Raw genomic sequence first — 12,585 nt, 5'->3', positions numbered from 1 at the left:
TTTTAAAAAAACTAAACATAAAATACAATGGTGAATCTATTTAAGGTAAAAGAAAGTTCAATAAAATAAAGGACAGGGTCATACCACGCTTACTTTAGCCTTCTTCTTCTTCAGCCTAAGAACACGAGAAGCAATTTGAAGGGTGGAAAGTGTCTCTGAGAAGTTGTTGGGTGACGAGGAAATGTGGGCTATCATGGTGGTGCGACAATTCATGTTTCCCAGGGACTCTCGTAATAGCATGGTTAGCTTACTATCTCTGTAAACAAAAATGACATTCGTTTATTTGTGCAGAATTCCAATTGAGTAGCCTGATGAATAACCGTGAAGATGCATAAACTGTAAGATTAGTTTACCATTTTACAAATATATTTTGTTCTCAAAAGGGTTGAGCATTCAAAATCAAGACTTTTTAACAACATTAACAGCAATTAGTTTAATCTTCTAAAATGATAATTTTTTAATAATAACAATGGATAGAACCTTTTTGGTCATTTTGATTTGCTAAAGTACCCTTGGTTAAATTTAGAGAGCGTGAGAGAGAGAGAAACAGAGGCTTGGATTGGCATTTCCTGTTCTGTCTGCCTTCCCTATGGCAACCATTAGAGGTGACAAAACTGCTTTTCAAGGATGAGTCAGCTGGCATTACGATATGCACATGGAAGTTCAGTTCTCAGAAATCAATGACCTATACAATACCTTGAAGCAAAATACTGTCACGGACTACAGCAACAGAGTGTACAGTAATGTGATTACAGTGACACTGTGCTAATTTGTTTGATGTTGGATGATTTGCTTAAATATGGTTAGTGAAGTGCATAGTCAATCTTGAGTGCTTATTAAGACAGTGAACACATGGCTGAGCTATAAATGATACAAATTCTAAAATTATTTCACTAAGCATAAATTAAACAAGCATAATTTACTAACCATGACGTGGCAAAAATACATTTATCAGAGATATGCCATTGAGGTAACATTCGTCTCTTGGCAATTATTATTATTTTTTTTTTTAATTTAAAGTGTTTCTGGTTATTACTTTTAATATTGTGCCATAGACTGAATGCATTATGGTGTAAAATCAACAATTAATATATTCCGAATTGATAAAAAATTCAGAATTCTAAACAATATTCTAGATTTGACATAAAGGTTAAAACAGCCAATTACAAAGATCATAGGCAGTTAATATACCATTTAGCTCTTATTATTAAATCACTATCTAAAATTGTTGACTTTATATTCATTTATGATGCACGCATATTAATTCAATTTATCTTGTGCAAATTGTTGCATTCCTCCTAAAAGGCTGTAAACCCTAATTATATCTGGGCTCTCCAGAACGGATAAGTTGCCAGCCTTAAACCCCATGATGCTTTGCAATGTAAATTCGCCATGATTAAATTAGAGAGCCATGGCATAAAATGCAAACGTGCCTTGAGGGAGCTAAATGGAAGCGCTGCGAATTTGGGGGAAACAAAGCTTCTGGAAAATGCATGGCACCTTCTAAAACTTGTCTGTTTAACTGAAATTAACATGCTGCTTAAAAGAAATAAAACAGCAGTTGCAGAGAAATGGTCTGTGTTAAGAATGTTCGATGAATCCCAGTAAATGTGAAACTGCATCTGTCTCTGTGGCTGCTTGGCACAAGCTAATTCACTTAGCTATTACCCCTGAGGAACGATAAAGGTTACATTCTCTCTGCAGATTCAACGTAGCATTAGAATCCACTAATAACTGCACACATCAAAGCCTGGAAAATGTCAGTTTGTATATATTATTCATATGAGGTGTGTTCATGAAGAATTAACGACATGCAGCAGAGATATTAAGACTAAACATGTTGCATCTTTAATGAGTCGAGCGACTGCCGAATTACTTCACCCATCACAGTATAATCGTAATCTTGTCGTTGAGGTTGCGACATACAGTATCCAACTCAATGTGTTTTTGTTGAGATCATATAATGTGAGAAAAAAATGTGAAAAGAAAAGGTCTCACTTGTAAGGGATGTGCTTGCTGCCATTGACCAAGGCCAATATGACATTCCCCAGGGCCGAAAGAGAGAGGCAGAGTCCTGTAGTGCTGTCACGGGTCTTGCTCAAAACCTTCACACAGCTGCCCAGGTCGATGAGATGCAGTCGGCTTCTGCCTCCCGACACTAAGCAAAAGAGCCACACAGTCAGATTGCCTGAACAGTTTCTAACATGTTCTTCATTCATCAATCTCTTCACTCTAATATGATATATTTCATAACATTCTCCTTTATGCCTAGGCCAATGGTCCAGACACCATGCTGACAATTTTAAGAGACTCAATTGAAGTAATTGATGTTACACAACCATAACCAAGATAGATTTTTAAAAGAAATTAATATTTTTATTCACCAAGGATGCATCAAAAGTGACATTAAAAACATTTATAATGTTACAAAAGATGCTGTCCTTTTGAACTTTCCATTCATTACATTTTCTACAAAAAATACCAGGCAGCGCAACTGTTTTTAACATTGATAATAATAAGAAATGTTTCTTGAGAAGAAAATCTGCATATTACTGTAGAATGATTTCTGAAAGATCATGTGACATTGACAACAGGGATAAATTGCATTTTACAATACATTAAAATAGAATAGATTTTAAAAGAACAATATTATTTTAAAGTAATAATTTTTCACAAAATTACATTTTTTTAAATATCTATATAGCTACACTCTAAAAATGCTGGGTTGTTTTAACCCAACTTTGGGTCAAATATGGACAAACCTAAATGTTGGGTTAAAAATGTAATTAAAAACGTAACCCAATGGCTGGGTTGGTCCATTTTTAACCTAAAGTTGGGTTAAAACAACCCAGCATTTTTTTAGTTAAATTAAGAAAAAGCTTGCAAAGAAACTGGAAAAGCAATAGAATATAAAGAAACTTTAAATATAAAGGACAGTATAAACTGTCAAAAACCTCATGATGACCATGAAGTGTTATTGTAAGATAAATGGAACTCATTAGTGAAAATTGAGGACAATGACCCTATATTTCAAATGGCAACATTATATCTCTATGTGTTTATTATGTAAGTTAACCTTCATCATGGCAACACAGAGTGGATTTCATGACTATGCTTACATTAGCTTCATTATACACAGTTAATTCAACTTACCCAAATACCCTAAAAGGTAACACATCTGGTTTTACTCTCGGTCCACTCTTGGAAGGAGGGAGGACTCACTTGTGCCAAACAGAACATTTTTTGTGATAAAAGAAATTAGCACTGTTCTCCAGAAATAGCCAGCTTTCGCATGGCAGCTTTTAGATCAGATCCTACATCTCACATTAACAATGGCACTTTTTTTTCCTGTTATCACACCCCTCTCTAAGATTATCAGCAACAGACTATTTATAAACCATGCTGACAACATTTGGAAGTATAATGAGAAAGTTTGAAATCAACAGTGGAACAGAGCAGATTACTGCAAATAGCACAGCCGATCAGAAACTTATTTTGTGTTTTAGATGCTGTTATCCATCATAAAAGTATCTTACCAACCTTAGGAATAACCAAAAAAAATTGAAACCTAAAAAATAGGTCACAGACCAAAAACCATTTGAGAACCACAGTTGAGTCTCCACTGAAACTATATCTAGCTCATAATGATACTCACTTCCACCCTTGCCGGTCTTTTCCATTCGATACTGATAGATGTGTAGGGTGAAGAGCATGTGAGAGTTACGGTGCTCCTCTTCATCATAGTCTGGCTTACTGCTGTAGCGCGAAGCAATGGCAGCGTCCAAGAAGAAGGCGGCCTTCTCAGCCGTAGGGGCGCGCAACTCACTCTGATTCTGTAACTGTGTAAAAAGGTTCGGTTGAGAAACATTACTGACTTAATACTCTAAACATTATTATCGGCATCAGTAGCTAAGTTGTTTGGTTTGGCTGATAACTGCTAGAAGCGGCATTTATTTCGACTTTATTTATGGAAAAATGCCATAATATGATTATATCTAAACGATAAATCTGTCTAAACGATAAAGAGATTGGCTCTTTATGAAGTTCAAATTAGTTTTGGATATTGATTCATTTTTTCCAGTTAACTAAGAACATATTTAAACTAAATATAAATTTAATTGCAGCATTTGTTGAATAGGTTGTACCCAATTTTGGGTCAGATATGGACAAACCCAAATGTTGGGTTAGACATTATCAATTGCAATGACAATGGGTTTGGACAATGACATTGAAACACCTGGTTTTAGACCACAATAATTGATTAGTATGGTGTAGGGCCTCCTTTTGCAGCAAAAAGCATCAGTTTGTCTTTGTAATGACAGATAGAAGTCCTTCGAAGTGGCCAGAGGGATTTTAAGCCATTCCTCTTCCAGAACAGCGGTCAGGTCACTGTGATGCTGGTGGGGGAGAACGTTTTCAGTCTCGCTCCTCCAAAACACCTCAAAGTGGCTCAAAAGTATTTAGATCTGAAGACTGAACAGGTCATGGGAGATGTTCAACTTCACTTCCATGTTCATCAAACCAGTCTGTCACAAGTCTTGCTGTGTGTATTGGTGCATTATCATGCTAATACAAGACACAAGGTACAATGTTTGAACCATTGGGTTCATGGTACTCAAGAATGGTTTGGTAGCGTCCATCAAGCACCGTAGGGAATGTCATGATATTGCAGCCCAAACCATCACTGATCCACTCCTGTGCTTCACTGGGCGGCAACAGTCCTGGTGTTAACCCTCTTTGTGCTTCTCCACACTGTAACTCTCACGGATGTAGGAAAGACAGTTCAGAGAACAATACATGCTTCACATTGTCTACAGCCACTCTTGTCGAATGTGGTTCATCCTACAGTAAGTGGTACAGACATTGCCCTGACTCATGCTACAGCACAAAGACTTTCTGTCCTGGGCACAGATGAGCCAGCGAGATGTGCACCAACAGTTTGTCTTCTTTTAAACTCTGAAATGTCTCCCATTTCGTGTGGATTGCACTATTTTATGTACAGCTCTGCTAATTCAACCTTCTTCACCCTCAGCTCTGACTGATAAAATGTATAATCAGTGAAACGTCCAACAATATATTGGCCATTGTTTCAGTTTCATTGTCCAACCCCTGTATGTGTATAGGCTCTCAGGATAGGATATCAGCCAACTTGCACTTGAAGAAAACCATCAGTCAAAAAATCTGTCAACCTCTTTTAACAGTATTAGAGAAAATAAAAGAAAGTATTGAGATACTGTCAGCTCAGTTAAGTCTTACTCTCTAAAAAAAATTGAAGAAAAAAAAATGTGTTTGTTATTGGGCAAAATAACAATATTTTCCATGTCAGCACTGCCTTGGTTATCACGTCTGAAGTGTGCTCTAGGAAAAGGATAGGTGAGGCCATTACAATCCATTGCTGTGAGGTACCAGTCCAAGATGAGATTAGTGTAGATGTCTGAGGATTACAGAGACAGGGGTTGTTTCCGCTCGACTAATCTTCTCATTGTGTATTAACATTTCACCCAACAATGGTCTCTTTATTGGTAGGTGATTGTCATGCTTGTTTTTTTTTTTTTCCTAGAAAACAGGCAAAAAGTGTGCCAATATTGTTATCTTTTTTATTTTATTTTTTTTTATCTGTGACCATCTTAGAGTGAATACCTAATCAAAAGAAAAGCATGATTTTTTTGGCGTCAAAACAATTGCCCTGTCTACCATTGGTCAAACGGCGCTCTAATTGTACCACCTGACCACTGCAGATTTATTTAAGCGTTGATAACCATAACCATAACGTGTAACCATAGAAATGCATATTTCCCAGAGTTGACATCTTGAAATTATAGTAATTACAATATGGTGTGAACTGAACAAGTAATAAAATTGAATTAAAGCTTTATAAAAATATTTCGAAAATAAAAATGACAAAAGCACATAACAAAGTTACTTGAACTTTAAAATTAAAATAAAACCTGAAACAAAATAAAAAAATAAAAAATAAAAAGCCATTTCAAAATATTTATAAATACTATAGTAGTATCTGAATAATAATAAAATAACTCTGGCCTCAAAACCACACATTGGTAGAGACAATGTTGCTTTTTTTTCATAGTGCCACAGTTTTGAATTTTTTAGAGAAATCATATTAAAATGGAACGATAAAATTTGAATAAAATCTATTTTTCACCAACACATCCCAAGACGTCATCTAACTGACGCCTTTGACCATATGTCAACATCCAACGCTTTAGGGTACCCTTTAACGTCAGTTAGATGACGCTATCCTAGCGCTTTTAGGTTTGGGTCTGGGGTAGGGTTAGGGTTAGATAGCGTCATCTAACTGACGTTAAAGTGTGCCCTAAAGCATCGGATGTTGACATATGGTCAAAAGCATCAGTTAGATGACATCTTGGGATGAGAACGGGCTGTTTTCACAGTATTTTAGCATCAATCAGTGATTATATGAACAACCCCTAAATGAGCAATATACTGTATAATTAAAGAAATGAGCTTACCTGCATCCCGCAGATGGGGTCCTCGCAGAGGTAGACTCCTGGAGACTGGCCGTCCTGCAGACTGCCTGTCGCCACCTCTGACAACAGATCTTTCAGGTTCTCGTCTTTTCCCCAAACCTCCACAGCCGACACTCGTACGGAGAAACGCGCACCTGTCTTTTCCTTGCACTCGTTGATCAATTTAAACAGCCAGGAGATGGCACACGGGATAATCCCGAAACTCTGCATTGAATCATCCTTGCCGATCATAGTGTAGGATTTGCCTGCAACAAGACCAAGTTGACGATGGATTGCTTTGAATACATTCACATTTCAGGGGCATTATAAATGACTGAGTGGAACGGTACAGTAGAAATAGGTCAGGGGCTAAAAGCCATGGTGTCTGTTTGGCCTCAAGAGCATTACACCAATATGTGTGGTCTATTTCACACTTTCTAATGTGATATTTAGCTTCCAGACCAGCACTCTGGCATAAACCACAGTGACAGATGTCGCATACACGCTACTCCGACACATTCCAATACAATTAAAAATCCATTACAGCTGGAAAATTGACAAGATTAACGTAATCGTGCTCATAAATATAGTCTGAAAATGTACCATGACTAAACACACGAATGTTTTGTCTGCCTTAATGGGTTCTTATTTCCAGAAAAGCCCTTTGTTTGAAAGTACGCTGACATTTGCCATATGTCGTAGTGTGGTTGAGTAAGCACATATGCCATGTGGGCAGCACTGGGCATTAAAAGCAGGTTCACCCGCAGGACCAGAACCGGAACAACAGCCTGTTGATTGGCACTCCCTGGATTCATTTCTGGACATTGCCCTCCACACAGTCATATGCATAAATACCCCTGCTGTTGACATGAAAGGGGCAGACTAAACAAAGCCATATGTCACAGCGCACATTCAGAACAGATTTAACTTCAAAAGACGGATTCCACTAGTTTGGGTATGAGAAAGAGAATCACAAACAGAGATGATACAGTGTCTGCTGAAATAGGCTCATTTGCATGGTTCACAGGGATTCAAAACGCCACAACAGTTCAAAAATACAAGCCAGTCCTGCAATGGTGAAGATGCAGCAGAGTACAGATTTATTCATGATTTAATATGATGCACATGGGGCAGATTTATCTAGAGACTTTAAGGAATATTTAAGGAGATATTATACTATTGTTGCAGGTGCATAATTGATTCGATCCAGTGTTAAATGAGAAATTTAATTTTTTTAATGTGCTTTTGCCATTTTAATTAGCTTTAAAAACAATAATAATTTCAGTTTTTCTAATTTACGAGTACGTTTACATAAAACATTTTGTGTAATTTGTTTCCTTGGCATTTTCCGCGTACGGACGACACCATTGTCAAAACGATCTCTGATCATGCCAATCCATAAAAACGATAAAAACATTGTATTATTCATACCACGCAAGTAGTTGGCGATGCCACTTTGAAAAGAAAAACTATGCGCCTCTCAACAAGTTTCCTACGCCCCATGAGGCCTTGCGTCAAAAGTGGGCGCGTCTTCCGGTTGGAAGTAAACAAAGCGCGACTTGACATGCATACACTCGTTCATTCAACAGTTGACAGTCATTCAAGTTATAGCGATCCAAACTAGCTAACGATGTGGGAACACAACCTCAACGAAATTAAAAAGGGTGAAATAACAGTACCTTTACCCTCCGCAGTAGTTGGTTGGGAGTATTATAATAACATTATTAATAATCAATACTCATCAAGGCATGGTGACAGACAGTTGTGTGAGCTGACAAACAATTAAAATAAAAAACACACACTTAGTCATTGTGCTTTGGAGTTTATTCAATATTATAAATGAATGTGCTACTTGAATGCATTAACTGGCACATTTGTATTCTGTCAACACAGGCTTTGATTCTGAGTTTAGGTGTAACATCAGTAGCGAACAGCCAATCACATGCTGAGAGAGTTTATAGAATATTAAGAATTTAAACAAATGTACACAGGAAGATTCGTCGTCTTTTGGGAGGTGATGGAAACTAACGTTACAGTCGTTGGCAGGATCACTCTGATTTCGTTTTCGGCTTATGTTCAAAACAATCACGTTTAACGTTCACGGTTATACATACAACCGCGAACAGCACATGTTGTCCCTGAGCTCCGTAACGACATCTCTCATAAAGATTTGCGTCTTTAAATAGTAAAATAATTCTCCGAAAAACAGCTAGCCTCTTCGCTAACTAACACACAAAATACCATTGGAATGCTACTTCTGCCACCTCACCGGAAGTTTCACCCACTTTATTTTTTACAGGAGCGCCCCTCGGAAACTTGTGGATAGAGTGAACACCTAATACGTATGACATAACCGTTTTCACAAATTTACTTTTTTGTAGTTTACATGGAGACAATTAAGGCAGTAATGGTATCGTTTTTGTCTCAGAAAAACATAAGGAAGTAAATCAAACATCCACATAAACACAAATGCCAATCAACACCAAACAAAGAACTGTGCGAACTGAAGGCTAAAATACACAAAGGAGACTAATCAGCAGAAACTGAAACAGGTGCGTAACAATCAGTAACCAAGGAAACACACAAGTGGCGGCATCATGTCAAACATCATGTCACAATGATGTTATATACCTGTTCTAGCTAACTTATCATCATGATTACACTGCATTAAAATCCAAAACAGATAATAGAAAAAGAAGAGTAGCCTATACATTACATTGTAGACGTAAAAATCATTTATATAAATTAAAAAACATGAATGAGTTCAATTACATTCATTTTTAATGTATGTACTTTATTTTTATTTATTTTTTAATACATTGTACATTTTGATTGTAGCTTATCAAACCTGCTTTCTCGAAAATGGTATTTCACATCAATTAAAGTCGCTGGGCTTTTACTTCCAGGCGGAAGATGAGATGGATGTTCAGTAGCAGGTGAACTGAGAGTCAGTAATTCAATCAGACTGGATGGAGATTCAATTACTACAGCATCTCTCTTAAAAATTTTACACACACAAATCCATTATGGGCTTCAACTTGTCCTTCAGTTTAATGGATTCTGACTTAAGCATAAATAAGCCTCTGGGCTGATCAAGCAGTTTCAGAAGATAAAGCTTCATTCCAGAACATATGGCCTTTGCATCCTCACAGCCAGCATGACATACATGATCTAGAGGTCAGGAACGTATTATGTTTGATTATTAATTCACACTCCGGTTGACTTTAAGGTTTAAAACTAAAAACAAATCTGCCTGTTCAATCCAGATATATCTTAAAATAACCTACTGTATGTATTGATGCGCTAAAGCACCAATGGTGAGAAGGGGTCGGCTCGTTGCACAGCTCAAGTTCACCATGATTCTTATGTTTCTTGTTGATACAGCCACATTGTAAAGCCAAATGTCTAAGGTAATTACTTTCAAACCACTAACAGGCCAGTGTCTGGGTTATTACAGCTAGTTAATTAGCTTTAGGCAGCTTACCAATGAAATCATTGTGGAATGCTTTTCCAATGATGTATGAGCCAGCCTTTGGTTTTTAAGTAAAGGTTAATGGAAACGAGGAATCTGAGGAATTACACGCTGTCATCAAATCACTGACCAGCAACCAGGGTAGCATTTTCCCATTGTTTTCCAAGCAAATGGCTGGTTAAATTTTACACTAATCTTCCAGAGACAACAATGGACAATGACAGCTATACAGGGTGAGATCATATTGTAGTCTGCCATGCATGCTATGAAACTAATTCCATCTAATTTACAGGATGTAAGGTGTTGGGAATGCCGGGGATGGTTATTTATGGAATATAAAACACATATGAGGGATGGAAACATTACAGGATGTATTAAGGCTCTGATGTTCATTACAAAGACAAGAAAGATGTCTGTCTAAAAAGGCACTTACAAGATATTAGAAAGGGGCAATGGAAGCACTTTGTGAGAGCCTCATATGTTAAAGAGACTGTAATTTGTCTCTTACCTAGTTTGGAGTGTCCAAAGCAAAATACACAGCCATCTGCTCCATTGACCACAGACTGGATGACTTCAGCCACAGTTCCAGCACAAACCTCTGCCTGCCAGGAAACAGTGAACAGCCAATCAAAATCATGCTCTGCAAAAATAACTTGTATTGCGTGACTTAAATTAAGGCAACTTTTTGTTTTTACATATCAAAAAATATTTAAAAACTAAAAGAATATTTAAACAAGACGAATGTACTTGAGAGGCAGCATGGCATAATATATTAGGACTTGTTTTCAGAGAATGTACAGTATATTTGATACAAGTGTAATTTGTCTCACTGCTCTGACAGATTTTTCAGTTAATATATATATTTTTTTCCTTCACAAATAAACTGTCACTTTTGATAAAAATGTAAATGTTAATATGAACGAAAAGTCATTTTAAGGATTTTTTTGATATTTTAACTTGACAATAAGGCAAAAAAAAAATCCCTTCTATATCCCAGCAATGCCTTGAAAGCCTTGTCATCATTATTAAACTATGAGGTTAAAGATCTGGGTTGGTAGCCTTATCCACCTTTTTCTGCACCCATTCTATTTCCCATGATTCATAGCGGGTTCAACTGACGAAACGGTTTTCTACTTCCTGTTGAAGTATTTGTTTACATAGAATACTAGCATTCGTCTATATAGAATGATATATTATATAGATAAGTGGTCCAGACATTAGAAAAAACATCAGTCTACACATGCGTTTTATATTCACAGACATGACCGTTCTGAAAGCGACTTTAAAACGTTCACAGAGATCTTAAAGAGAAACCACAAAGAAGACTTTCTTTAAAGTAAATTTAATTTTTTATTAATTGTATCTTAATTTCAATCAATATTTCATCAACCAATTGTTAGTAAACAATAGATGATCATGACGGAGGCAACAGCGTGCAAACTGGACTTTGGGCTCATGAATGAAACTCGTCGTAATACTATGGAAATATATAGACTATGCATCTTTCAAAGCAGAGGTAGACAGAGTCAAAGGGCTAACCAGCTTAAACTTATATTACTGTAATTCTGCAGCAGTCGGGGTGATAGAAACTGTCGGATGTTCATGTATTGCTGAATTAGGGAGATCGTGCAGTCATGCATCAGCTATCCTTTGGAAGTTATAAAGAAAAGAAAAATGTTCATTTTGTTTTTATCTGTGATTTAATAAAAAAAAATAACATGATCAGATCACATTTGATGAATGTTTTTTTTTTTTATTATTTATTTAGTTTATTCATGTGAGGATGACACAATCTAAAACACATGACAAAAAAGCATAGACCAGACTCAAACCGGAAGTTGGCAACCGGAGTCATCGTCATAGCAGTGCGCATTGTATAGAGCAGAAGAAGGTGGATAGTTTAATATTTAAAAATTGATATGCTGAGGGATGACATATGCTATTTTTGTCTTAAACTGTAATCACTATTTAAAATAATGGTTCTAAAAGGGGTTTTTAGCAGCAGTGCTATAGAAGTACCATTTCAGGGCCTTTTTTCCCACTATAAAGAACCTTCTGTGCAATGGAAACGTGGATGTTAAAGATTCTTCATGGAACCTCCAATGCCAATAAAGAACCTTTATTTTTAAGACAGGTTTCTCCAGAGGTATTTTCCCTGTATTAAGATTAATAACATACTGTTACTTTGTATAAGGGAGCAATTATTTTGCAATTCTGCCACTTGTGGCTGAAATGACACTGCATGTTTAATGGTCAGCATCAATCCCTCACCTGAGAGGCATCATGGGAGAAGGCTGCATCAAATGCGAACATCTTTGGAGGAGCCTGGTTGGAGCTGCCACGTTTTTGAGTTTGATTCTGCTGAGAATTAGCCGCTGGATCCATGATGGTCACTTGCTTCTTACGAGAATCGACCTTCAGGAAAGAGCTGGACTCTGCCGCGCTGGCGGGCGATGAAGGACAAACGCGTACCATCACTTTAACCTGCACAAAAATACAACAGCATCCACTCAGTAATGCATTTCAGATTGTCATGTTTCAAAGCACCAACCTATCTGTGAATAACAACTCAACCAATGTTTTTGAGAACAAAACATTCTGCTTGAGGGAGAACAAGCTATTTAT

General features: G+C 36.9%; 1 protein-coding gene across 3 annotated transcripts in view; it reads right to left on the bottom strand.

Annotated features, from left to right (window-relative positions):
* kif26ba (kinesin family member 26Ba) overlaps positions 1 to 12,585 on the bottom strand; it is a 107,068-nt gene that overhangs the window by 9,246 nt on the left and 85,237 nt on the right. For 2 of the 3 annotated variants that reach the window (XM_039673384.2, XM_039673398.2), the window contains 6 exons: positions 12,232 to 12,444; positions 10,469 to 10,562; positions 6,492 to 6,754; positions 3,656 to 3,839; positions 1,999 to 2,158; positions 85 to 256 (listed from right to left, as the gene is read on the bottom strand). In XM_039673384.2, coding sequence (XP_039529318.2) covers positions 85 to 256; positions 1,999 to 2,158; positions 3,656 to 3,839; positions 6,492 to 6,754; positions 10,469 to 10,562; positions 12,232 to 12,444 — 1,086 coding nt within the window. The remainder of the gene's footprint in view (positions 1 to 84; positions 257 to 1,998; positions 2,159 to 3,655; positions 3,840 to 6,491; positions 6,755 to 10,468; positions 10,563 to 12,231; positions 12,445 to 12,585) is intronic. The other variant, XM_039673390.2, reaches the window with a different exon arrangement.

This window comes from Pimephales promelas, chromosome 15, assembly GCF_988280905.1.
Source record: "Pimephales promelas chromosome 15, fPimPro1.hap1.1, whole genome shotgun sequence".
NCBI lineage: Eukaryota > Metazoa > Chordata > Actinopteri > Cypriniformes > Leuciscidae > Pimephales > Pimephales promelas.
The sequence above is the reverse complement of the archived record's forward strand: the minus strand, read 5'-3'. Positions and strand labels throughout refer to the sequence as shown.